Source organism: Rattus norvegicus, chromosome 4 (genome assembly GCF_021556685.1).
Source record: "Rattus norvegicus strain SHRSP/BbbUtx chromosome 4, alternate assembly SHRSP_T2T, whole genome shotgun sequence".
Taxonomy (NCBI): domain Eukaryota; kingdom Metazoa; phylum Chordata; class Mammalia; order Rodentia; family Muridae; genus Rattus; species Rattus norvegicus.
This window is the reverse complement of record NC_141537.1, coordinates 11,601,649-11,627,818: the sequence shown is the minus strand read 5'-3', so window position 1 is coordinate 11,627,818 and position 26,170 is coordinate 11,601,649. Positions and strand designations below refer to the sequence as shown.

General features: G+C 55.0%; 3 protein-coding genes and 1 long non-coding RNA gene across 38 annotated transcripts; 1 reads left to right on the top strand and 3 right to left on the bottom strand.

The window, feature by feature from the left end:
- Positions 1-212: 212 nt before the first annotated feature.
- Positions 213-18,269, top strand: Slc4a2 (solute carrier family 4 member 2). Of its 6 annotated transcripts, none has more exons than XM_087655999.1 (23): positions 213-547; positions 3,876-3,989; positions 5,797-5,962; positions 6,074-6,318; positions 6,404-6,522; positions 7,612-7,844; positions 7,933-8,075; positions 9,929-10,109; positions 11,291-11,426; positions 11,526-11,691; positions 11,823-11,937; positions 12,050-12,234; positions 12,347-12,572; positions 12,776-12,991; positions 13,071-13,219; positions 13,305-13,499; positions 16,018-16,260; positions 16,372-16,461; positions 16,576-16,742; positions 17,101-17,354; positions 17,446-17,615; positions 17,770-17,943; positions 18,035-18,269. In XM_087655999.1, the coding sequence occupies exons 2-23, from the start codon at positions 3,939-3,941 to the stop codon at positions 18,113-18,115; spliced, it is 3,705 nt and encodes a 1,234-aa protein (XP_087512125.1). In that variant the 5' UTR covers positions 213-547; positions 3,876-3,938; the 3' UTR covers positions 18,116-18,269. The 6 variants fall into 6 exon arrangements, with proteins under 6 accessions (XP_087512125.1, XP_087512124.1, NP_058744.1 ...); XM_087655998.1 differs by having other exon boundaries at positions 213-764; NM_017048.2 differs by lacking the exon at positions 213-547 and adding an exon at positions 1,686-1,818 and having other exon boundaries at positions 18,035-18,267.
- LOC147994678 (uncharacterized) lies at positions 1,046-5,198 on the bottom strand. The gene is made up of 2 exons (XR_015686292.1): positions 4,964-5,198; positions 1,046-1,351 (listed from the first exon to the last, which is right to left on the bottom strand). It is a non-coding gene; the product is annotated as an uncharacterized LOC147994678 (long non-coding RNA).
- Positions 18,270-18,364: 95 nt separating the features above from the next.
- Positions 18,365-22,418, bottom strand: Fastk (Fas-activated serine/threonine kinase). Of its 28 annotated transcripts, none has more exons than XR_015685350.1 (11): positions 21,775-22,382; positions 21,247-21,476; positions 21,066-21,162; positions 20,436-20,615; positions 20,163-20,302; positions 19,511-19,724; positions 19,253-19,429; positions 19,058-19,149; positions 18,854-18,989; positions 18,662-18,776; positions 18,365-18,587 (listed from the first exon to the last, which is right to left on the bottom strand). XR_015685350.1 is itself a non-coding variant. In XM_087656363.1 (11 exons), the coding sequence occupies exons 1-11, from the start codon at positions 21,719-21,721 to the stop codon at positions 18,480-18,482; spliced, it is 1,485 nt and encodes a 494-aa protein (XP_087512489.1). In that variant the 5' UTR covers positions 21,722-22,382; the 3' UTR covers positions 18,365-18,479. The 28 variants fall into 28 exon arrangements, 15 of the variants coding, with proteins under 15 accessions (XP_087512489.1, XP_087512493.1, XP_087512490.1 ...); XR_015685351.1 differs by having other exon boundaries at positions 21,995-22,382; XR_015685353.1 differs by having other exon boundaries at positions 20,426-20,615; positions 22,251-22,382.
- Positions 22,419-22,647: 229 nt separating this feature from the next.
- Tmub1 (transmembrane and ubiquitin-like domain containing 1) lies at positions 22,648-25,214 on the bottom strand. Of its 3 annotated transcripts, none has more exon segments than NM_198781.3 (3): positions 22,648-23,463; positions 23,737-24,152; positions 25,163-25,214. In NM_198781.3, coding segments are annotated over 2 exon segments (738 nt in total). In that variant the 5' UTR covers positions 24,123-24,152; positions 25,163-25,214; the 3' UTR covers positions 22,648-23,111.
- Positions 25,215-26,170: the final 956 nt, after the last annotated feature.

The following is a 26,170-nucleotide window of genomic DNA, read 5'->3' as shown; positions in this document are numbered from 1 at the left end:
GTCCCGGGGCGGCCATGTTTCCCAAGATTGCCTGTGGCGGAAGGCACGCGGACTACAAGGCCCAACAGGCTGCGCTCGGGCTCTCTGCAGCGCTCAACTCCAGGGACTCGTTTCCATCGCGGAGGCAAACCTTAAACTTCAACTCCCAGGAAGCATCGCGTGTCCGCTTTTCGGGCGTCTCCGCCAAGGCGCGGAGGCTCCCAGTGTGCCCCGCTCTTGTTATTATTCCTTTTCTGTGCTCACAGCCTTCCAGAAAAGGGCCGCTCCCGGACTACGCGTTCCAGAATACAGTGAGGGTGGGGGTGGGGTGCTCTCTGCTTGAAGTTTGCGTTTGACGGCCTAGATCCCGAGCGCTGTTGGCCCGGCTCTGACCTGGTTGGGTGTTTTGAGTCACCAGCGACCTCCTGACACAGCTTCAGCACTAGTTTTCACCTCTCCCTAGGCCACCTGGTGACCCCAGGACTGATTGGGGAATGATTCTGAGCGATGTCTTACTGCTGATGACCTCACAGGGACCAGCTGACCACAGGGCTGGGCAGCGAGACAGGTGTGCCCCGTTAGAGTCTGGATTTGAGTGGAAGGACACACGCCAAAGTCCCCTCTTTCTGCTGGGCCCATTTTATCGTCTCGAAACCCACCGGACTCCAGCGGCTCCACTTTGACATGCCGAGGCCAGCTGACTGGAGCCTGGGTGTCCCCCAGATCCCAGTATTCAGAGCAGGCCCACTGGAGTCAGCCAGGGTGTGGCCCACGAAGACTGGCAGGTCAGTTACTTCCCTCAACAGACAAGACCACAGACAGATGCTACACTTGCAGCAAGCAGCCTTTACCTCACCCTATAAAGGAGTTGATTATAGATTTTTCTTGCACTACTCTCTAATTGTCTCATGATTGCATTCTTGAGGGCTGTGAACCGGGCGAAAATGGCCCCAAACAGCATTCCTCAGCGCCGGAACCAGAGTAGGCGCTAACCTTTTGTTAATTAACTCACTTAAATCTGAGTGCTATTGCATAAACAATATTGTGATTTGCCCACGTGGCAGACTGAAGACGCATAAAGTGAATTCTTTATCTGAAATAATTGATAATTTAGTTGAGAAAACAAGATGACACGCAAAGGGCTTTAAAATAAAGGTGTCGGCTGTGAATAGGATTCCATTCGGCCCGGAGGTAGTTCTAGGGAAAGTGAGGAATCTTCAACAAGTTGTCTTGTTTTCCATCTGTTCAGGGTCACGGCCACCCAACTCCAGCGTCTTTACTCCTCACATTCGCCGGCCACCCCGTTCTCTCAGGCTGACAACGGGGCTTTCTTGGAGCCAGTGGTGTTATTTGGGAAAGGGCCCTGCAGAACCTTAACGTCAAAAAATTTGTAATTCAGCTCCCTGCGTCTCAATTTCCCGGCCCTACTCCATGCCCTCGATCCCCAACGTGAAGCTGGCTTCTTTCCTCCCAGAGGTGGCTCACTAAAGCCAAGAGAAGGCGTCCCCGGAGTCTCGCCGCGGGTGGGGGGGAGGCACAGCCCGGGTGCCGCGCCAGCGGTGTCGGGCTGTGCCTGGGAGCGCGTCCCCGTCGCGGAGTCTCAGCGTCCGCTTTCCGCCTCTCAGCTAGCCGCGCCGGGGGCGCGCACGGCGCGCTGCGGGGGGCGCGCACGCTGGAGGCTGGCCTGCCCGGCGCGGGGGAAAGTTGAGTTGGGAGAAGTTGGGAGCGGCGGGGGCGCGCCCCGGGGTGGGCACCGGGAAATCGTCGGGAGCGCGCGAGGGTTCCGGAGGATCAGGGGAGACCCGGAGACCCCCGGGACACGAAATCTAGAGCTAGCGGGTAAGCAGTTAGGTGGCGGAGAGGGAGGGTGAGGGCCGCGGAGGTGGGGGGGGGACTGGAGACTCGGGCGCCGAGGGAGTGGAAGTGGAGGAAAGGGCGGGGACTGGGGCGCAGGGAGCGAGGTCTTAGGGAGAAGGATGGGGAGGCGAGTGAGAGTATGAGTCGGAACCGAGATTCCGGGGTCCGCCTCTTAAGAGTTACCTAAAGCCAAGGTGCCGCGCCCCCTGTCACCAGGAGGGGGTAGTCTCAGGGAGCTGCTGCCTTCAGCTGGCTTTCCCACTCCCGGGCGGGTTCCAGACGACCCTCTGCCCCAGAAACTCGCCAGTTTGGGGGTTGCCTGGGACCGCAACCCCCCCGGATCTCCGGATTGAGAAGTGGAGCCGTGAAAGGGTTGGCGGGTCAGGTCAGGACAAGAGGTCAGACAGAAGGGGGAGCAGCTGGGTCAGGGTGGTTGGGACGAGCCTGAAGTTTGAGTCCTAGGGGGCTGCCTTCTCTGTAGGGAGCTCCTTGCTTGAGTGTGAAGGTAGTGCTGCTTCAAATCTGGGTCCATTTTATCAAACTCTCTCCGCCCCCACCAGCCCCACAGCCAAGAGCTGTGGAATGTACGAGTTCACTTGGGGAATGGTTAATGCCCATGTGGGGGTCCGGAGTGCTAATCCCTTGGGCTGGGGGAGAGATGCTAATCCTTCGGGCCCGTCGGGGCTGGTCCGGGGAATGTGCCCCCACTAGGATTATCGGTACCGATGCCCTGGACAGAGGCTGCTTTGTATTCTACGACAGCGGTGGGGAGGGGGGGGAATGGGTAGAGGGAGGAGGGCTTGGTGGTGGAACACACTGAGGGCAAAGCCTGGAGGTGGGAGTGAGCACCTGCAGGCGGTGAACAGATACCCCTCCTAGACCAGGTCCCCTCCCTGACACCTCTCCCCCACACTGACCGGCCCTGGCTGAAGGCCTGCTTAGGGGGGAGATGGAAAGAGCAGTCAGCTGAGTTGGAGTTCTTGCCAGGAATGTGTGGCCCAGACTCCCCACCCTGGGCTGATCCCCCCAGACCTCTATTATTTGACTGTATACTAGTCCATCTCATTGCCAAGGTAGCCGTAAATCAGGCAACCTCACCCCCAGCAGCACTTAAGCCGCTTAGTACTGTTACCTTTAGAGAGCATTGGGTGGTGCCCTCACTGTGCATGGGCACCCCAGTTTGCACTGGTTGGGTTCCCTCTATCCCCATCACAGCTCACAATCTACAGTCATCGTCAGGAGGGCTGTCCTGTCACTCAGATTTTCCTGGCCCAGGGCAAGGGAGGGAAGGGATAGAGAGACTGCCCCCTCAGGGTTTCTGTGCCCACCCCCCTGACGATGTCACGTGCCCCTCCCCCATTATAAGCCCGTCATCCTGCTCCTCCGTTCTTCCTACTGAGTGAGTGGAGCTGGTTCCTGTTCTGCACCGGGGAGCCTGTTTCTGTCTTAAGTCTAAGTGCTGCTGGCCGGCCTGCCTGCTTTGTGGGGCACCCCCTCTGTACTTGCAGGCCTCCTGCTTTCCCTTTTGGGTTCTTTCCAAAGTTCTTTCTAGTCCCTCTCCTTTCTGTTTGGGAAGCCAGCCACCCTGGCCTCCACACCCCTCTTGCTCTGTGGGGTGTCTCACTCCCTACCACACCCCTTTCTGGTCTAGGCTCACCTCCAGGGGCCCCTGGTTACTGTCTGGCTCTTCACTCCCAGTCTTTCTGTTCTTTCTCATTCCCTCCCTCATCTCTTCTGTTTTCTTCCCAGGGCCAGGCCTTGACTCCTTCCTTCCTCCTGCGTGCCTTTCCCCTGTCTGTCTCTGTCCTCTCAGCTGTCTTGGTGCCAGCCACTCTTTGGTCTTTTCTGACTATACATACTTTGCTCTTTGTTCTTGCCACCTCTAAGGGGCCACTGAGGCCCTTCGTAGTCTAGAAGGATCTTGTACGGTCGGTCGGGACACCGGAGTGGCAGACAACTGAGGCTCCTTTCCTTCCTTGAGCTGGGCTGGGGGCTGGCCTACTCTTCTCGGATGGTGACTGACCCTTTCCCCCACTCAGGTTATGCCTCCACCTTGTTGCCCTGAAAGCCGAAGCGACAGTGAGAAGGGCTAAGATTTGGCCATGAGCAGCGCCCCCAGGCGCCCCGCCTCGGGCGCAGATTCTTTGCACACGGTAAGCACTGCCTGCAGGTGAGCTGGCTGGCCCAGAGAATGAGGTGCTCTTGCCCAGGCTCCAACTCGGGTGGGTGGGGTGCAGAAACTACAAAAAAAGAGGCTGTGTTGGATTGAGAAGCACAGCCATCCACGCCCAGACTTTGCAGAGAGTGTGAGGATGCTGAAATGGGGAGGGGGAAGAGGGTGAGGTGGCCTTCATTTGTTCAAGGAGTTGAGGACAGTTTAGCTGAAGTTGGAGGAGTTTGAGGACCCTGGCTTTTAAACCCTGTTAACTTTTATTGGGTCTTAACTGCATTGGCCCCCAAGAAGATTTACACACACACACACACACACACACACACACACACACACACACACACACATACACACACCCAAGGTTCTAGTTAGAGCTTGCAGGCAGTGACTGGCCCCGCCCCTGGCCCACGTGCTATCCAGGCCCGCCCTCCCCCCCTCCCCAATGTGGCCACTACCCCACATGGCCCTCTTCTGATTTTCCTAAGAAGTCTAATGATTAACTCCCGTGGCACAATCAGCCGAATTATATTGGTCACTGTGGCCCATCGGAGCACGTGACTGGGAAGGGACACTGGCTGGTGCCCTCCCCCTTCTTCTGGGTTCACCCCTGCCGCCATGGACTTCCTCCTACGACCTCAGGTTCGAGGAGATGCCCCATTCCCCCACCCCACAAGCTCCTTGGGAGCTGGTGCCTGGCTAGCTCCCCAGCTGCGCCCTCACTGCCGGCTTTCTCCTGCCCAGCTGCTTCTAGTGGAAATGGGACAAGTGCTTGGGATAGTCTGCTGGAGCTGCCGAGAGACGGGCTAGGCAGGACCTCCCTCCTCCGTGCCTGCCCTAGGTGGTTTTGTTTTTTCTGTGTTCCCCACTTCTACCCCTGCATGTCTCCCCAAGATTGATCCTCCTCCCTGGCTTTTCCTTGCTGTAGCAGCTGGCACTGCCACGGAAGGGACGGCATACCCTGGCCTTTGGAGGTCCTGATGCCCTTCAGGTCTTGGAGCTCTTGAGCAAATATTTGGTGGTGGCGCCTGGAGCTGAAACCTGCTGGGGGTGGGGTGGGCAGGGGGCTGGACCAATGCTGCTGGACCTGCTGGGCCAAGGTGCTGGTCTGATAGCCAAGCTGAGCTTTCCCGCAGTTCTGGCCTGCACTGGCCTCGCTGGTGCTGTCAGCTGCTGCACTCCCGCAGGATGACTCAGGTGGGGGGAAGTGGGGGTGGGGTGAGGGGCGGGGCTGGCTGGCCGGCTGTGAGGGAAGGGTAGCACTGCCTGCCTGCCGGGGTGGGCATGTGTGCCGCTACGGAAGGGGATGGGGGCTTTCTGGGCAAGCAGGAGCACACATTCGTGTCTGGGCAGGGATAGATTTGACTCAGATCGACTCTGGGGCAGTTAGCATGGGTGCCTTCAGAAGCTACTTTTAAGGATCAGCGGTTATCCTCTCGACAAGGGGATTTCTTCTGCCACGGTAACAGAGAAGTTCACATTCTGTCTGGTTGCAGAAGGACTAGACCGGGAATTCTGTGGTGTCTTCTAGTGTGGGCCTGCCCTGGATTGATTGGGCCCGACTACACAGGGGGTAGGTGCTAGGGTGCCAGGTCCCCGGCATGGGGCAGCATAGCTGCTGAAGCTGTGGGACCGGGTCCCTGCATTTGAGGGTGGGCTTCTGTACGTGGAGGTTTTCTGTTGGAGATTGCAGGTTGTTAGCATAACTGGATCTCAAGTTCCGGGCAGGCCAGGGCTTTTGGGTACAGTTTCCAGTGAACCCCATGTGCTCTCTCCACGCTTCCTTCTCACAGCCAGAGCCAGAGAGCCTGAGCCCCGGAACACCTGGGTTCCCTGAGCAAGAGGAGGAAGATGAACTTCGTACCTTAGGTGTGGAGCGGTTCGAGGAGATCCTCCAGGAAGCTGGATCCAGAGGAGGAGAAGAGCCAGGCCGCAGCTATGGGGAGGAAGACTTTGAATGTGAGGAGGCACACAGGGGAAGGGAGGCTGAGGGATCGGGTTAGACTGTCCTACAGAGAGAAGGCTGCGTAATAGTGGACCTGCCTGCAGTCAAGCCTCTCCTCCCTGCAGACCACCGCCAGTCCTCCCACCATATCCATCATCCACTCTCCACCCACCTGCCTCCTGACGCCCGCCGTCGCAAGACTCCCCAGGGCCCAGGACGGAAACCTCGGAGGCGCCCTGGAGCCTCTCCCACTGGAGAGACCCCCACTATTGAGGAAGGGGAGGAAGATGAGGATGAAGTCGGTGAAGCTGAAGGGTTCAGAGCTCCCCCGCAACAACCATCTCCTGCCTCTTCACCCTCTGCAGTTCAGGTAAGTGGTACCCCAGCCCCTGGCAGAGGAGCCTTCTGCAGGGTCCTGGCCTGGACTTACCTTTCCATCTGGGTTCCTGTTGCAGTTTTTTCTCCAAGAGGATGAAGGTACAGATAGGAAGGCAGAGAGAACCAGCCCATCTCCCCCTACACAGACGCCCCACCAGGAAGCAGCTCCCCGGGCCAGCAAAGGGGCACAGACAGGGTAAGTACACTGTACTTAGAGTGTCCCAACTAGACATCCCCTCACTAGAGCAGGGAGGAGGTGTGAAGGGTGGCAGGAGGCCTGCGCTAACCAGGCTAGGTCCCAGGCCTGCCTCTTACCAGCGAGGCCTTACAGCAAGGCCATGGACTGAGGGAATGCTGAGGAGGGAACAGCGTGAGAGAATGGGGCTCGATTAGGATTACAGGGTAGCTTAGCAATCTAAGCTGCCCCCTCCCTAGCACTGGCTTAGGCATTGGACCAAGGGCAAAGTACCCGCTGGAGCCCCCTCTTGTTTCTGGGAGTTGCCAGTGCACACATTTGGAAATGTCACCACCTGAAGTGGTAGGGGACACCACTACATCCAATGCTCCAGCAGAGTCATCACCAGGAGCTGATAGGAGTTTGAGGCACTAGGCAGAGAAGGTTTCCAGGAGGAAACGACTTTGAACGAAACCTCAAGGTTAGGACTATCACAGACCTGTAGGTTTCTGGGTGCCAGGCGGTGTGATGTGCTATGGAAATAAAGGGCACGGTGCCCCTCTAGAGAGCAAGTACAGAGGCTCGCTGTGTGCCAGGCTGGCAGGGGAAGAGGTGGGAGCCACAGGGAGATCCTGGCATTGAGGAAGGAAAGAAGAAGCAGGCAAGACTGGCACAGCAAGGCCGTGGGCCGGCATCGGCAGAGAATAGGAGTTCGCTGGAACTGGTGTCTCTGAGGGGCAAAGCAACGATTTCAGCTGCAGTTTCAGAGTTCATTTCCAGGTTAAAGGGGCAAGGGAATGAACCAATGTTGATAATTGCTGGGTTAAATCTCACCTTCTAAAACACCAAGGAATGCTGGCCTTTGCCTGTGCTGAGAGGAAGGTTTCTGACCGATGAGCCTTGTGGGAACTGTTGGGGCTGTACTGCCATGAAAGGCTAGAGCTGGGCTTCAGACACTGGCCGTGGACTGTCAGAGCCCTCAGCCTTTCCACATGCCCACCTTCCAAGAGTGGAAGCCAGACAGGCCAAGGTCAGGCAGGCCAAGGTACGTGCAGGATTTTGCCTAGGAAGGTAGCTGGCTTTGGGGGGCTCATGCTGTTCTGTCTACAGAACTCTGGTGGAGGAGATGGTGGCCGTGGCCAGCGGCACGGCTGGAGGTGACGACGGAGGTGCTGCAGGGCGCCCCCTGACCAAAGCCCAGCCTGGACATCGAAGTTACAACCTTCAGGAGAGAAGGCGAATTGGCAGTATGACAGGGGTGGAGCAGGCCCTGCTGCCCAGGGTCCCTACTGATGAGAGTGAGGCTCAGACGCTGGCCACAGCTGACCTCGACCTCATGAAAAGTAAGTGCTGCCGGGGCCTATGGCAGTCTCACCGTTGGCGGGACACGGGATAAGAACAGTAAGAAACCCGTTGTGGTTCTCACCCCAGGTCACCGGTTTGAGGACGTTCCGGGGGTACGGCGACATTTGGTGAGGAAGAATGCCAAAGGGTCTACACAGGCTGCCCGGGAAGGCCGAGAGCCTGGCCCCACACCTCGGGCACGACCACGGGCCCCCCATAAGCCTCATGAGGTACGCCTGTCTACTTCTGTCTTCCATCTCCTCTCTTTCCACCGTAGTGACATTGGGCCCCAGAACCGGGGCTACTAGGGTTGGCTGCCCACCGCAGCCTTAGGGTAGTATGATCTCGCACATGGTGCTGTGTGCCTCATGGCCGGTCAGCTACAGTAAGTGGTCTGCAGGAGGAAAAATAGCAGAACATTCAGGCTCCCTCATTGTAGTGAAAGACCCTCAGATTGAGGAGACTCTCGCTCCAATCCTGAGGACACCCACCACCCCACAAACATGCGGGACTCAGTCTTGATGTAAAGAGGTTTACTTTGGGATACCAATGCATTGGGGCTCGACACGGTCCTCATGCAGGAGGGATGTAAAGAGCCTCAAACAGCAGAAATGTACAGCTTAAATAGTCACACAGCTTCATTAGCTCAGCTATTTTGGTGCCAAGGATAACTGACTAGACAGATGTTTCTCGTCCCGGAGTTTCTGGGACAAGGCCGCAACCATATCAACGCAGCCATCTCAGTACCAAAGACGTCTGACTTGATATATGTTTTCCCGTCCTGGGATTCCCAGGACAAGGACCAAGGATATCTGATTTGGCAGATATTTCTCTCCTGGAGTTCCCAGGACAAGGCTATAACTATGTCAGTACAGCTATGTCAGTACCAAGGACATCTAACTTGATATAGGTTTTCCTGTCCTGGAGCACAATCTATAGTGGTCATTCAGCTTCCTGGAGATTTTCCTGCCTTGTAATTGCCCTGCAGTAAATATGTTCTATACCATCTGTTCTTATGGTTGGGCAGCTTCCTAGAGAGTGGGTGGGACTGTGCTTTCTGTACTTTCTGGTCTATTGTCTAACGTCTAGGGGCTAAGCAAGGGCCAGCTTAAAAGATTCTCATTCTTAAGAAATGACTGCACTAAGACCAAACGGGGATCTTTCAGTAGCAAATCCTTTTCAAAACCCAGCCTCCCTGCTCAGTTGACCCTTCCAACAGCTGGCGAAGGTGGTAGGCCAGGTGGTATCAGCCATAAACCAGCTCTGTTCCTTGGCCAAGGTTACTTGGTTATTTAGGGACACTGCCCATCTGAGAGTGTAGGGCTCTGAACTTTGACATAGTGGGTTTTTCTTTTTTAATGTTTTTATTGAAGTATAATAGTACTATAGTAAATTGCACCTGCGCTGAGTGTCCAGCCCAAGGTCATGTTGCACCCACACCACCCAGATGGCCACTGCCCAGCTAGAGCCTGTTCTGACCCTCAGCAAGTTCTTTCCTGCCACTCCCACCCTGGCACCATCCTAGAGAGGTGGCTGTCCCCTGGCATTCTTATTCAGTTTTTCGGAGAGAGAGAGAGAGAGAGAGAGAGAGAGAGAGAGAGAGAGAGAGAGAGAGAGAGGGAGAGAGGGAGAGAGAGATGAGATGGGGGTCTTGCTTTGTAGTCTAGACTGTCTTGGAATTCACTGTGGAACCCACACTGGCTACAAACTCAAGGCAGTTCTGTTCCTTGGCGTCCTGAGGGGGCTGGGACTTCAGAAATACTCCATTACTCAGCTGCTGCTAGTCTTGTCAGTCCTGTGTAGGTTTCCAGAAGCCAGTGGCTTCCTTGTATGGTGACCGCACTTGGCTCTATGAGTCCGGTTCACAGACTTGACTCAGTCAGTCCTCTATCTGCCATGGAGATGGGCATCATTGACATTTTACAGATGAGGGAAATTCACATCTGGTTAGTCAGTCATGCATGCCCGTGCACCATCACCATGGCCCATGGCCGCCTGCCCCTTCTGATGCTGCTTCTCCGGAAGTAGGTCCCAGCATCCCCTGACACTGTTTCCTACAGCACTTTCTCATCTCACCCCCAAGGTGTTCGTAGAGCTGAATGAATTGCAGTTGGACAAAAACCAGGAGCCTCAGTGGCGGGAGACAGCCCGGTGGATAAAATTTGAGGAGGACGTGGAAGAGGAGACTGAGCGCTGGGGCAAGCCTCACGTGGCATCACTGTCCTTCCGCAGCCTCCTGGAGCTCCGCAGGACACTGGCCCATGGTATACTTTAGTTTACCTCCTCCAAGAACTCTTTGCTTCTAGCTCCGTAGCTGATGCTTTTCTTCCTAGGTGCTGAAGTGACTTGAGAGCATAGATTTTTATGAAAATGACTGAAATTCCTGGTGTGTCTTGTTAGCATGTTTTGTTTTAGAGATGTGTCTCAAATACCCCAGACTAGCTTTGAACTCCCTGTAGCTGACACTCACCTTGAACTCCTTATCCTTCTGCCTTTTTACCTCCTGAGTCCTGGAATTACTGGCATGCACCACCACACCCAGCCTCTGTGTTAACTTCTTAGAGGATCTGGGAATATTACCTAACCTGTAAGGCTTCTAAACTTCACTGAAAAAAACAAAAAAACCACAGGTGCGGGACACAGTGGACTTACTTCCTCCTTCCTGTTGGGCAATCACTCCCAGTTGCTCTTTGAAAGGTTGTTTCTAAGCAGCTGAGGACTGAGATCTCCACTGTTGGAATTGTTTCCAAACAGAAAGCAAATAGGCTGCGAGTGAGGTTTCTGGGCTTTGGGTGAAGCCGGAGGGGAGGGGAGAGCTTTATCTCTTAGGCTGTTTTGGCTGCTCAGAAGCACTGAAGTCTATTTATTCCTTAGTTCTTTGTTCTGGAGAGTTGACCTTGCCAGATAAGTGTCTGGTAGCTTTTGAAAGGAGTTTCTTTTCTATATGTCTTTGAGTGACCAGCAAGCCCCCACTGGGCTTGCAGAAGTGAAGCAGGGAGTTGGGGAACTTTCAGTTGACCCCAGGCTGTCCTGTGGACAAGGCCACCGGCTAGCTGGAACATGAGGGAGATGTAGGGCCCTGGGAACATCATGGAGAAGCAGCGCTGTGGGTTAATAACAGGAATAACTTTCTAGCATGTCAAAGAGGACGTAGCCTAGTAGTGGAAGCCCTGGGTAACCTAAGCTGGGTGCTCCTTGGATAGGGAATCAGAAACTAAATCGTGGTGGTTTCAGTCAGCCTCATGTAGTATTCCTTGGAGGGGAAAAGAATAGCCAAGAGTCAGAAAGATAAATTGGCAGAGGCTCTCGGGGCAGAGCCAGCACTCAAGTCCAGGCCCTGGCCTACCCTCCCGACTGCCCAGCCTGCCCCCACTCTCCCTCCTGTCTGCTCCCTACTGCTGCTACTGGTTCTGGGGTAACAAGTTCTCTCTACCCCTCATGGCAGGAGCTGTGCTCTTGGACCTCGATCAGCAGACCCTGCCTGGGGTGGCCCATCAGGTGGTCGAGCAGATGGTTATCTCTGACCAGATCAAAGCAGAGGACAGAGCCAATGTGCTACGAGCCCTTCTGCTGAAACACAGGTATGGCCTTCAGGCCAGGAGAACCCAGCCATCTTCCGCCTGCCTGTTCCCTAGCCCCACGGTGGCCGATCCTGATGTGCATTGTCCTTTGTCCACCAGCCACCCAAGTGATGAGAAAGAATTCTCCTTCCCCCGGAACATCTCAGCGGGCTCTCTGGGCTCTCTCCTGGGGCATCACCACGCCCAGGGGACTGAGAGTGATCCTCACGTCACTGAGCCTCTCATCGGTGGTGTTCCTGAGACCCGGCTGGAGGTGGATAGAGAGGTGAAGCGGGATGCATCCTACCTAGGGGCTGGCAGAAGGGGCTGAGCAAACCCGACGTGGAAATGCAGCCAGGGCGTGTGGGAGGTGCTGCCTGGACTGATTTGTCCTGTTCCTCTCACCCCCATCCCCAGCGTGAGCTGCCGCCCCCAGCCCCACCTGCAGGTATTACCCGCTCCAAGTCCAAGCATGAGCTGAAGCTGCTGGAGAAGATCCCTGAGAATGCAGAGGCCACAGTGGTCCTCGTGGGTATGTGAGGGAAGTCAGGGGTGTTAGAAGCTGGGCTTTTGGGCCATCCAGGACTTGGAAAATGGAGGGGTCCTGCCACCTGCTCTTGCCCACAGTGGCTCCACTTCCTTAGGCTGTGTGGAGTTCCTCTCCCGCCCCACCATGGCCTTTGTGCGCCTGCGGGAGGCTGTGGAACTGGATGCAGTACTGGAGGTGCCTGTGCCTGTGCGCTTCCTCTTCCTGCTGCTGGGGCCCAGCAGCGCCAACATGGACTACCATGAGATTGGCCGATCCATCTCCACCCTCATGTCTGACAAGGTCAGCTGCTTACCTGTGCTGCTCACTGCACCGGCCACTTACCTCGTACAGCCCCAGTTCCCAGCCTCTGCCCCTCTCTTGTATGCTCCCTGATTCCTGTCTGCTCTGGCAGCAATTCCACGAGGCAGCCTACCTGGCAGATGAACGGGATGACTTGCTGACTGCTATCAATGCCTTCCTGGACTGCAGTGTTGTGCTACCGCCTTCTGAAGTGCAGGGCGAGGAGCTGCTGCGTTCTGTTGCCCATTTCCAGCGCCAGATGCTAAAGAAGCGAGAGGAGCAGGGCCGCCTGCTGCCCCCTGGTGCTGGGCTAGAGCCCAAGTCTGCCCAAGATAAGGGTACGCCCGCCCGAGTAGCCTGGGCCAGGTGATGCTACCTTAAGGAGGGAGCTCATGGGCAGTGGACGGCCTGTAGGCACCTGACCGGAAGCCAACTACATTATCTCTATCTGTATTTAGCATGGTCTGCATTCATGGAGGAGGGCCTCTTGGGGGGAGGGGAGGTGCCACAGGCACCCTGATGATGGAGGCCTGGGTTGCAGCACTCCTGCAGATGGTAGAGGTGGCAGGTGCAGCTGAAGATGATCCCCTTCGGAGGACAGGCCGGCCCTTTGGGGGGCTGATCCGTGACGTGCGGCGGCGCTACCCGCACTACCTGAGTGACTTCCGAGATGCACTAGACCCCCAGTGCCTGGCTGCTGTCATTTTCATCTACTTTGCCGCCCTGTCGCCTGCCATCACTTTTGGGGGGCTACTGGGTAAGGAGAGGTTATAGCGGGAGTGGCGGGTGTGCACAGGCCTGGCCAACAGGCTGAGCTTGCCCCTCTCCCCCTTCAGGGGAGAAGACACAGGACCTGATAGGAGTGTCAGAGCTGATCATGTCCACAGCGCTCCAGGGAGTGATCTTCTGCCTGCTGGGCGCCCAGCCACTGCTGGTGATCGGCTTCTCGGGGCCTCTGCTGGTCTTCGAGGAGGCCTTCTTCTCGGTAAGAGCTCTCTCTGTCCCACCTGATTGTCCTTTCCAGACATGAATTCTGGCACCCCTAAGGGCTTCCCACCTTTCCTGCTTAGTTCTGCAAGAGCAACCAGTTGGAGTACTTGGTGGGCCGAGTTTGGATTGGCTTCTGGCTGGTGCTCCTGGCCCTGCTCATGGTGGCTCTGGAGGGGAGCTTCCTGGTCCGCTTTGTCTCCCGATTCACCCAGGAGATCTTTGCCTTCCTCATATCACTCATCTTCATCTATGAGACCTTCTATAAGCTGATCAAGGTGGGTATGCATGGGGTACAGGGGCGCCGGGGGCATCCTGTCTCATCTTCAGGGGGAAATGTTTTAATTCGGTTGTATTTGTTGTCTGTGTATGCACGCACACGGCTGTGTCCCAGTGCCCGTGTGGAGTTCAGAGGACAACCCAAGGGAGTTGGCTTACTCGTTCACCCTCTGATAGACCCCAGATTGTCCAGCTTAGCACCAAGCACCTTTACCCAAGGAGCCGCCTTGCTGGCCTCTGTCTGCCCTTGCTTTCCTCTCTTTATGCCTATATATGTCTTGTATCTTGGTTCTTCCTTCTGGACTACACTCCAGGTTGATTCTGACATCCCATGGAGTCTGTTCATGAGCACAGAGTGACATGGAGTCAAGAGAGGGCTGGAGGAGGTGGGTAGAACAGGAAGACTACTGGGAGTGTGGCAGAGATGAGGTACAGGGCTACAGCTGGCCTGCTGGCTTTCCTACCCCCACCCCCATCCTTCCCATGGCCTCATCATCACCAACACACAGCATCACATCAACTCCTTCAAAAACTCAGTTTTTTTTTTAAAGACTTATGTATTTATTCCATGTATATGAGTACACTGTTGCTGTCTTCAGACACACTAGAAAAAGGCATCAGATCCCATTACAGATGGTTGTGAACCACCATGTGGTTGCTGGGATTTGAACTCAGGACCTCTGGAAGAACAGTCAGTGCTCTTGACCACTGAGCCATCTCTCCAACCCAGAACTCACATACTTTGAATAACAGGAGAACACACACTTCCATTCGAATCCAAGAAATGTAAAAATGAGGGCCCAGAGTGGTCCACCCAGTCACAGTGTGATGTCCAACACACAAGCGTCTTAGGAGCCCCGGTCGGTCCTCTTCCCTTAGCCTTTGGAGCCCAGCTTGGGCTCCGGCTCCCTCCCACTCCTTCCCCCACTATCCCAGGTAGCCTTATGCTTGCTTGTACCAAACTCTCTAGGCTCAACTAGGTCTTTTGCTTTGATTTCATTTTTCATTTTTTTTTAAGATTTATTTATTTATTTATTTATTTATTTATTTATTTATTTATTTATTTATTATATATAAGTATACTGTAGCTGTCTTCAGATACACCAGAAGAGGGCATCGGATCTCTTTACAGATGGTTGTAAGCCACCATGTGGTTGCTGGGAATTGAACTCTTGACCTCTGGAAGAGCAGTTGGGTGCTCTTAACTGCTGAGCCATCTCTCCAGCCCAAATTCTTTATTATATACATCATGCTTGCTCAACATGAGGCTGGACAGTTGGTTTCCAAAGTCTCTGAATGTTTTCTAGATACCTACATGTAAGTGAGTGTGAAAATATTTGGCATTCTTTTTCAAATCTGAAATTCTGAACAGGCACATATGTGAAGAGAAACATTGCCATCCATAGATAGCGACATTTAAGAAGCTGCTCCAGGCCTTGGTCCGTACAAGCTTTGGCTGTGAAGATGAAGGAGATGGTTACTCTCAGAATGCCATAATAGGGGTTAGGGTTCGAGCTCAGTGGTAAAGTGCTGGCCTAGCAAGTGCAAGACCCTGTGTTCAGTTCTTAGCTCCAGAAAAAAATTAAAAACTGGAGTCAAAAATGCCATAATAGTAAAATAAGCTTAAAGAAATATAATTTGGGCTTTTTGGAACTCATAAAATTAACCGAGATTCTTGTGCTGAAGTCCATTAAGAAATCTTGGGCCTGGGTGCAATGGTGCACCTTTGATCCCAGCACTCCAACGGAGGACACAGAGGCTGGGAGATCTCTGTGAGTCTGAGACCAGCCTGGTCTACAGAGTGAATTCCAGGCCAGCCAGGGCTGCACAGAGAGACCTTGTCTTGAAAAGGGAAAATGAAATATTGGTAGAGGGCCAGCAAGATGACCCACTGGGTGAAGCTACTTGCCACCAAGTCTGATGACTCCAATTTGATCCTTGGGACCCACCTAATAGTAGGACAACTGCTTCCCAAAAGTCATTGCAACCTCCACAATGGGTGCCATGGGTAGCACATGCAGGTGCGCACACATGCACATGCATACACACACACACTTGCACTTCTATGTGTATACATGCATGCATGCATACATTCACATACTAAATAAATGCAATAAAGTAAAAGAAAAACGTAATGTTGGTGCAAAAACCAATGAACGAAGTTAAGTGAAAGCAGTTCCCACACATATATTTCACGCTTTGTGTGTCTGGTCAGACCCTGTGCGTGTGAATTTGTGATGGTTACTTTTTTTGAGATAATGAATGATTTAGTGTTAACTTAAAATAGAATGGGTAAGTTTTTTAAAAACACTGGAGAGGTGCACACCAGCCCTTGCCTGATCTTCTCTGTATCCAATTTTAGTACATGTGCTGCTGAAGCAAGCACGAAGTCATTTTCTTAACCTAGTAAGACAAGCTTCTAGAAGGCAGGCTGGCCTCTGCCAAACTCCCACTCCAGCCCGCCAACATCCAGCCTGGCCCCAGCTCAGCCCATGGTCCTGTATGACTCCTTTCCAGATCTTTCAGGAGCACCCCCTCCATGGCTGCTCAGTCTCCAACGACTCAGAGGCAGACAGCAGCAGTAACAATATGACTTGGGCAGCAACCACACTGGCACCAGACAACAGCAGTGCGTCTGGGCAGGAGAGGCCCCGGGGCCAGCCTAACACTGCCTTGCTATCACTGGTGCTGATGGCCGGCACTTTCTTCATCGCCTTCTTCCTGCGCAAATTCAAGAACAGCCGGTTCTTCCCTGGCCGGGTATGTACGTTTGCAGACTGGAGGAGCTGAAGACAGGAAGGGGATGGCTTGAAGTACCGGGAAATTGCATGGCCTATCCCAGGCCTCTGAGCATGGTGCTTGCCCTCTTAGATCCGGCGGGTAATTGGGGACTTTGGGGTGCCCATCGCGATCCTCATCATGGTGCTTGTGGATTACAGTATTGAGGATACCTACACCCAGGTAAGGCATTGTACAAGTGGCAGAACAGTGCTGCTGCCCCGGGCTTTCTAACCCTCGGTGCTGGTGTTCCATGGAGCACCCTCCATGGAACAGCACACTGTCTCTGCCTTGCAGAAGCTAAGTGTGCCCAGTGGGTTCTCAGTGACAGCCCCAGACAAGCGGGGCTGGGTCATCAACCCCCTTGGAGAGAAGACTCCTTTCCCTGTGTGGATGATGGTGGCCAGCCTGTTGCCTGCCGTTCTGGTGTTCATCCTCATCTTCATGGAGACACAGATCACCACGTGAGCTGTCCTAGCTGAGGGATCAGGGTCCTCAGCCAGACATAGGGATGCGAGGCCTATTGCCACTGGGCAATGACCTCAGGAGACCCTGAAAGCCAGGCTAACTGGCTTCCTTTCTAGGTGACAGAAACGTCACTGATGTTAGCTGGGGTTGGGTAGGGCACAGGCATCGCAGGCTAGCCTAGCAGGGATTGCCAGGAGAAATCCTGCAAGGTACAGACTAAGGACACAAGTTCAGCTCTGTAACAGAGGTCTAGTCCCAGTGGGATGGACAGAAGCCACCAGAACCAGCGGGGCCGCCATAATGATCTCTCATTCTGTGAGTAGCCTGGGTCTCACAATGCCTCCCTCCTCCCAGGTTGATCATCTCCAAGAAAGAGCGGATGCTTCAGAAGGGCTCTGGCTTCCACCTTGATCTGTTGCTCATTGTAGCCATGGGTGGCATCTGTGCCCTCTTTGGCCTGCCTTGGTTGGCTGCTGCCACTGTCCGCTCTGTCACTCATGCCAATGCACTCACTGTCATGAGCAAGGCTGTGGCACCTGGTGACAAACCCAAGATTCAGGAAGTCAAGGAGCAGCGGGTGACCGGGCTGCTGGTGGCCCTGCTTGTGGGTATGCTGCCTATACTCTGAACCTCACCTTCCCTGGGAAGTCCCCAGGTTTACCAACTGGAGGGGACCAACTGTTTCTTCCCCTTTCCCAGGACTCTCCATGGTCATTGGGGACCTACTGCGGCAGATCCCCCTGGCTGTGCTCTTTGGCATTTTCTTATACATGGGAGTTACTTCCCTTAATGGGATCCAATTCTACGAGCGGTTGCACCTGCTACTCATGCCGCCCAAACACCACCCAGATGTTACCTATGTCAAGAAGGTTAGTTTCTGCGCTGAAGGCCAGCCTGTTGGCCTCCTCCCTGTACAGAACAGTTCTGGAAATCCTGTAGTACTTCATCTCCCAGGGAGGGGAAGGACACTCATCGTCTTGGCTGGCTGGGCTGTGTCTAGGCTCACCTCATCTCTGCCTCCAGGTTCGGACCATGCGGATGCACCTGTTCACTGCCTTGCAGCTGCTCTGTCTGGCCCTGCTTTGGGCGGTCATGTCCACAGCTGCTTCCCTGGCCTTCCCCTTCATCCTCATCCTCACAGTGCCTTTGCGCATGGTGGTACTTACCCGGATCTTCACTGAGCGAGAAATGAAATGTGTAAGCACCCCTCACTCTCTTCTCTCTCTCCTTCCAGTCCTCTCTCCCATGATTCCATAAAAGCCAACCCTCCCTCCCTTTCTTCTCACAGCTGGATGCTAATGAGGCAGAGCCAGTGTTTGATGAGTGTGAAGGTGTGGACGAGTACAACGAGATGCCCATGCCTGTGTAGCTGCTGTCCAGAGGCATAGCAGAGGGACTAAGGGGCAGGGGCTGGGGGGCTGGGGAGCTGGGGCTCCCCTCCTCCTGTCCCTCCTCATTTTTATTTAAGTGAATAATTTAAAGCCCCCTTGTCCCCACCCTGCAGTAAAGTGCTTCAACCCCAACCTAGACTTGATGTTGTGTCTTTGGTGGTGGGCGTCATGAATGGAAAGAGGTGGTGGCCCAGCTCTGTTCCTTATCCCAGAAATGAGATTCATCATCAGGAAGGAAAGGGATTTTAATGAAAAAAATAACAGGGAGCCAAAGTGCAAACTGTCCACCCTCCTCCCCATAGGGGATCCATCCTGTGCCCCATGTGTACTGTGTGTACTCCCTCACCCACCCTCAGGTCCCCAGCGAAGACCTAAGGCCTGAAGCTTCTGCCTCAGGTAGCTCTTGAGCTGGGGCAGGCCTCTCTGAGATTCCAGTTCTTCAAATGGCAGCTGTGGGGAGAAGACAGGCTGCAGTGGGTTGTTTATAAGAACACACATGCAAAGGGTGGGACAGAATTTCTCACCGGCAGGAGTTGGTAGCCCATTAGGCCCAGGTGCCGCTCCCTCAGAGCCCGAGAGCCCAGCAGCACCCTGCCATCACGGCAGAAATGCCAGCGTTCTCGCAGCATCAGCACCACCCTGGAGAGCAGTGGGCTTGCCTCAGGTTGCTGTTGGACCAGCAGCCAAGACCCCCAACCCCATTTCATTCTCCTTACCTTTGGGTAGGGTCTTGGGTTGTGGAATTAGAGTTAGCCTGGTCCTGTTGGCAGGGCCGTGGTGGGTAGGGCAGGAAGGGGTCCTGTGTCCTCATAGGTAGCACAGCACCAGAACCTCCCACACAGAGTAGGAAGTCTGCAGGGCAGACAAGCCTTAGCCTTGCTACAGCTTTATGTTAACCGCCCACACCATGTATACCTTACCTGTGCAGTAGCCGGGTGGTACAGTCAGGTCCTGACGGTATTTTTCTTCCCCTAACAGCTGGCGCAGCCCCTCAGCTACCATGTCCTTGTGACTGAAAGGAAAGGGCAGCGGTAGAGGAAAGGTATTCTTCCGTTAGGAAACACTGGCTTTGGCTTTCCTACTCTGCTCCTAGGGCTGCCCATCCCCTAGCCCACCTGTATTTGCAGCGGGCGCGGTCAGTGATGAGGGGCTGTGGGAAGATGGGCACTCTCTGCCTTTGGGGAAGGCGGGGGCCTCGGTATCCTGGGAGTTCAAGCTCCACAGCCGTGTCGAGTAGAGAGAGGTAGCGTCGCACAATCAGAGAAGGAGGGGTGCCTGTAGGGAAGCAGGGACTGGGGGACACTGGGCGGCTGACACCTGGGGATGCCCCTGCCCTACAGCCCTAGCCCCCACCAGCCGCTCTGTGTGCATACCATTGATGTGGCTGATGAAGCTGGGGGAGAAGACAAACTGCAGGGCTCTGAAGGGCAAGCGCTGCAGCTGGCACAGTGACATCAAGATGTTGACTGTGGCCAAGGGTGCCACCCCTGCTTCCCGAGCCAGGATCCTCTCAAGACAGGGCATAAACTGTTGCTCCAGGGGCAAGTAGTTCAACCTCCCAAAGGGCAGGACCAACTTCTGTACCACCTGCAGAAACAGGCAGCACTGTCCAGCAGGGAGCACCACCCTGTCTTGTCTTCTCTCCCATTTGAGGCAGGGTCTCTGGAATTTGCTATGCAGACCAGGTTGGCCTCAAACCCAGAGACCTACCTGCTACTGCCTCTGTCAGGATCAAAGGCACCACACCAAGCTCTCTGCCACGTTTAATGGGTACAAGCTCAGGGAGGCCTGGTTCAGTCAGTAACGGCTTTCAAGGCAGAACACCCTCTGTATCAGCATCCGCCCCAAATTCTGCAGCTTAAGCAGTGTCTTGAGCCACATACTACAGTAGGGACATAACTGCGGGGGTATGGCTCACAGGACTAAGCAGAGCTAGGCAGCTATGCAGGAGCTTTAGACTCTACTGATTATGAGAGTCGGACAACCAGTGAGCAAGAGACATGGAAGGGTGGGAGGCCAGCCCACCTTGCTGTTGAGCTGGGCTTCCTGAACCACCAGGAAATGAGCAATGGCTTCCAGAAGTTGGGGTTCCCGCAACCGGTGCCGAGCCAGGTGCTGCGCCAGAAGCACCATTACATGAGGAGTCAGTTCTTCTGGCCTTGCCTCTGTGAAGAACAGCCTGTCATACTGTGCCTTCAAGGAAGACTCCTGAGGGCTGGAGTGCAGGCCAGCCCAGGTGCTTCATCCCAGCGGCTTCCTCTCATCCCTTGCCTCCCTTTTGCTTTTACCCCTCGGCACCTGCCAGGCTTCTGATCAGATGCTGACGAGGGTACCGCAGGAAACGGGGGCAGCTCAGGGCCGCTTCCAACCTTTGACCACCGTAGATGGCAGGCTGACGTGGGGAGGGCGGTTTTGGAGGGACACGGGACCTTCGCTCCTGCTCGAGGGCACACAGGAGTGGTCCATCTGATGGGAAGCCTGGGAGGGAGAGGGACAAAGACCATCCTGGTGAGTGAGCTGGGGTGTGCCATCTTGCCAAGTGGAATGAAGGAGTTCCTAAATTCCTTGTCATCGTTTCTTGAATGGGAAAATACAGTTATTTCAGTGGAGTGATATGGTATCATGTGAACATGATGTATCAACACTGTGTGGGGAAAGCCTTATACAAGTCATCTTGCGGCAAATACAGCAACTCTGCCTCTGTGGCTTCCGAGGGCACTGTATTAGAAAGAACCGAGTACCCTGCAGTTAGAAAGATGCTGCTTGACTTGGACATCTCCCATGGATACAAGAGAGAAATCAGCAAGTGTGCTTGGGGAGGTGCCACTACTGGATGGGAATCTGAGAGTTACCAATGGCTTGAGTCCTCTAAGCTCTCTCTTCCTTCACTCTTCCCTCAACTCCCACACCTTCCAATACACTCCTCACCAAGTAAGACTGCAAGGTGTAGACACACATGGATGGTGTGAACGTCAAAGGAGGGGCAGTTTCGGATGATGAGCTGACTCAAGTCCTGCAGCGTGGCCTGCTCCACAGGAGAGGGCCTAGGTTGAGACACCAAGAGCTGGCCCAGACGACGAAGTGCCACAGGGTAGTGATGAGCTCGAACCTTGGTGGGGTTCTGACTCAGCCATCGCAGCAGCTCCCCAGGGCTCCGTGCCTGCTCCAGAAGCCGTTGAAGGCCTTGCACAGGGCCTCCTCCAAAAGGCCGGTCCCCGGACTTGCTGGGTCCCAAACAACAGGGCTGTACTGGCGGGATGAGCAGCAAACCAGACAGCCGAGCAGGGGAAGTCTGGGCAGAGAGCAGGATTCGAAGCATGGAGCTGGGTGGTGGAGACCCTGAGGGGGTGGCCCAGAAAACCGGGTGAGGTTTCCTCCAAGGGGAAATATGCTATCTAGTCCTTACCCGACTCCCCATCCAAAGGGCCTGAGGTAAAAAAAAAAAAAAAAAAAAAAAAAAAAAGCCCCTGTGACTGCTCTGGTATTCTGGTTCCACCCTGCCCCTCTCCCCCCACATTCCTTAAAGTAGAAGCCCTAATTCTTTAAATGTGCTCAGTGCAACTCTATTCACATTTCACATGCATATCTCCTTCGATGCTCCGTGCACGCTGATGAGGAGTAGCAGGGCTGGCATTACCTCATTTCACAGGTGGAGAAACAAGGCCCAGAGCGGCGGAGAGGTTAAGCCCGAGGTCATTCAAAGGGCTAGTGGTCGCACCCAGCCTGGAGCCCCGGTGGTCCCGGCGACGAGCCCTGCCGACCACCTCCCCCTCCCGCAGGAGGCGGCGGCGGGGTGGGTGGAACGCAGGCTCTGCAGCGGGCCGGTGCTGGGTCCCATGCTGGGCGCTCCCACTTACCAGCTGCGTGACCTTGGACTAATGTCTTCGCCTCTCTGCCTAAGCCTCCAAACTAGTGAAATGAGAACACAGCGCAACCTCGCAGGGCGCGCGCCGAGCCCGAGTGAGCCGTCTGCCAAGGCGCGGAGCTGATGCTGTCCGCGGGAGGGGCCCCCACACCCTGTCCCGGCCCCAAGAGGCTAGCAGTCCGTGGCCTCCACCACTAACACGAGCTCCCGCCGCCCAACCGAGGTCCGCCCCGCAGGCGCCACCCTACATGACTCCCCGGACCCCGCGTAGGTCACTCTCTCAGCAGGTCTCGGGGCCCGGGAGCCGGGCTCCCCCCGGGGCCTCCTCATCAGCGGGCCACTGAGTCCGCCATCTTCCCAGCAGCCCCCGGATCGTCCCCAGACACCAATCGCAGCCCGGCGCTAGGGAAGGGGAGACGTGGCTCCCGGCAGGCGCTGCGAGCAGAGGAGTCTCGAGCCCCGCCCTCCGCTTCCGGGAAGTGAGCATGTCGCGGGGGCGGGGCCACAGAACTTGTCGTGAAAGATGCAAAGAGCCGCGGTCCGCTGTCCAGCCCTGGGGTAGCTTGCGAACACAGGATCTAGGGCAGGTGCCATTTTCCTAGGACAAGGGCTCCCCACCCTCAAGCCCCACACAGACACACTAGGTGTGAAAACATCACAGTTTCTTTAATCTCCACAAATTCCAGAAAAACAACTCTCCCTCCCCTCAATTCCCCTTCGCCAGTCTTCACCAGTTTCCAATTCAGCCTAGGCATCTCTTTGAAACTAGATGTATCTTGATCCTCTGTCAGCACACTAAGATGGGCCCATTGGGGTGGTCTGGCTCTGTGCCAGGCCAAGGCAGCGGCAGCAGGTGCCTGATTCAGAAGAGCCCACTGTCAGAGAAGGCTGAGGGCCAGCAGCCCCAGGAGATGGCCCAGAGCTATGAAGATCACATGGGGTGGCCTCCGCTAACACCTGGAGTCCTCTGTTGCGCAAGGCTGGGCTCCAGGGTAGTGGGAAAAGACAGGCAGCGGGTGAGGTGGGCCTGGGCAGACAGCAGCTCCCTTTGCGCCTTGGGGAATGAGGTCCAGAGGGGCCGTCGACACTGCCAAAAGCCCGTGGAGGCACTACGGGCGATACATGGCAAAGGCCAGGAGACTGAGGAGCAGGGTGAAGCCGGCCAGGCCCAAGGTAGCGGTCAGGGGAAAGAAGGGCCGGTACTGGATCTGGCAGTACCAGAGCAGGAGCAGCAGCAGAAGCAGCAGGGGCAACAGAAGGCTGCCGATTTCCAGCCCGGAGGGGCCGGGCTCTGACCCCGGTGGGCAGGGAGGATGCGGGGGACCGACTCTTGTGGACACGTGGCAGTGGAGAACGCAGTTGGGGGGAAGGTGGAGACTGCCCAGTGTCTGGGTGTCGTCTCCTAGCAGTTGGCCTTGGTAGATGAGTCGAACCTGCTGTTCCCGGCCTGGAAACTGGGTTCTGAGGAGAGAGGGACCTGGGTAAGAAAGCAGGCCTCAGGCAATCCTGGTCCTTTGTTCAGAGAATCAATCCCAACTTTCACCCCTGCCCTACATCGGACCACCCAGATCCAGGCCTCTGAGAGGCTGATTGGAACAGGTTAACAGGTATGGCATGTAATGTGAGGAGACAGTTTTCTCAAACAGAAAAATGAGGGAGAATTTCATATGGTGGCCCTTCAATAGTCACCCACCCCATTTTTAACATTTTGTTCTCACCCTTTTCCAGGCTTACCTTTTCAAGGAGCCAATGGTGTCCTGAGGCCAGGCCCTGGCCACCTGTTCAGAGTCATTGAGAAATTTCAACCGTAGCAGTAAGGGTTCCTGTGGAGAGTCTGGAGGTGTTGATGCTGTGACCCCTGCCTCAGGCTCTGGCTGTGCAGATGGACCTCTGTGCCTCAGGCTGGGACTCTCAGCTCCTGGGGCCTCCTCTCTGATGCTATCAATGGCTGTCATGGCTTCACTGGGCTGTGCTGGTGTTGTGGTCCCTGACGACTGTGGTAGGGGATCTGTACTCTCAGTCGTATGTGTTGAGACCCAGGCGAGGGCCAGCACCAGAAGGCAGGCAAGCACCGAAAAAAGGACAGTCACCTCATCCCCTACGCCTTCAATCAAGGCCATGGCACCTGTGTTGCCAGAGGTGCTAAGGAGCTAGAGAGGTACAAAGAATTGGTGAGGGGCTGCTTTCTGGTCAGGAGTCATCCCAACTTCAACTGTCCGAGTTAGTCTACATTCTTGCCCACTCAGGATGAGGACTGGTCCAGCATCCTGTAGTCCCAAACTTGCCTTTTGGGTATGTCCCTTTCCATCACCAAGTTCCAAGACCTAACTTTGCTATCTGAGTTCTAGATCTTCATTCAGCTCCTGATTAACCCAAACCCTACATTCAAGAAAGGGCCTTGGGCTGGAGAGATGGCTCAGTGGTTACCAGGACTAGCCAGTTGCCTTTCCAGAGGTCCTGAGTTCAATTCCCAGCAACCACATGGTGGCTCGCAACCATCTGTAATGAGATCTGATGCCCTCTTCTGGTGTTTCTGAAGACAGCTACAGTGTACTCATAGATAAAATAAAGAAAGAAAGGGCCTTGCTTTTCTAACCAACCCTCTCCTTAAATTTAACCTTCATCAAACTTTACCCAAAAGCTTACCTATTCTTTGGTCCACTTCATCCCAAAGTTCACTCCTTCACCTATTTATAGCAAAGCTCATCTGACGCCCTGACTCCTAAGTTTCTCCGACAGAAGAGTCTCTATACCTCCCTGACTTCCCCCTTACCATCTACCCAAACCTCACCCACAACACAGACCGCTTTCCAAAGCTTCCTAGACAACCCCAAACGTCAAACTCCGCCCTTGGCCAATCTGGAGTCTACGGAGCTCAGTTGCCTACTCAGCTCGGCCCCTTCTCCGGGTCCACCCAAAGCCCATCCCGCAGCAATCCGACTCAGCACCTCCTGGGCGCCAAACCCAGAGGCCTCCAGACCCTTGATCTCTCGGGGCGAGCCTAGATTTAGCCTTCCCCACCCCCGACTGCTCCATCACTCCTCCCATCTGCCCGCCCCCCAGAGCTACTGGAGGGCACCAGCGATCTCGGGGCGGGGCAAGCAGGTCCCAGCTGTGGCCTGGGGCGACCGGGTGGGCGCGGCCACGCACAGAGACTCACCGCCCAGCTCCACCAGCTCCATTTCGGCTCCTCGGGCACTTCCGGGCCGAAGGCACCGAGGTCGCAGACACCTGAGGTCCCTCTCCTTCCCTGCTGCCGCGGCCCGGGAGCATTGTGGGGATTGTAGTTCGCCCTGTTTAGTTCCCGCCCTCCGCCCTGTGAACCCACGTGCCGGAATGGACCAGATGTTCCCGGTACCGGTAGATCTTCGATGCCCACGCGCCCCCACCCCCCACCCTCCCCCTCAGAGAGGACCCAGGGGTTTTGCTTGTCCATAGAAGTTTGGTCAGCAGCGCAGCAAGAAACTCTATTTCCGCCGCCAGCTACTGGAGCATCTGTCACTCCTGACACCAACGTCAGTCTGCAGCACGTCAGAGCATCCGCGTTGGTGATACAGTGATGAAGGCTTTGGGGAGCGCAGGTGGCCACTACCCCAGTCTAGCCTGTATCACAGTGGACGTCAGAAAGCAGCTTGGTTTTCTAAACTGACTCTAGTCGAGGAGGCGTGAATTGCCCTCGCCACTTGCTAGGGAAGAGTGCCTGATCCCGGCTGTCTCCTTTTCTGGCCTGACCTCCACTGTGTCCCTATGAGATTGTAAAAGTGGCATAGACCTTGGAATAGAGCATACATCCTGAGGTCTCACGTAGACTCATCAGCTATAAAATGTCTGGTGGGTTATTTAATCTCTGAACAAGTATAATTCTTCTAGGTCAGTTGGAAAGAAGAAACGTAATGTTTTATTAAATAAGTATGACAGCTCTGTAAAATATATGTCACTATATTTTGCTCGCCTAGTATTAAAGCATCGGGTTCACCAAAACCTAAACTGAGAAATTGGCTAAGTATGGTGGCATAGCCCTGTAATCCCAGCACTGGGAGGTTGAGGTAATGATTAGGAGGTTTGAGACTACCTTTGGCCACCTAGAGAGACCCTGTCTTATTCCCCCCCACCCCTAAAAAAAGTGTTTCTGCATATAGCGATGGATCTGTGGTAGCTAATCTCTGTA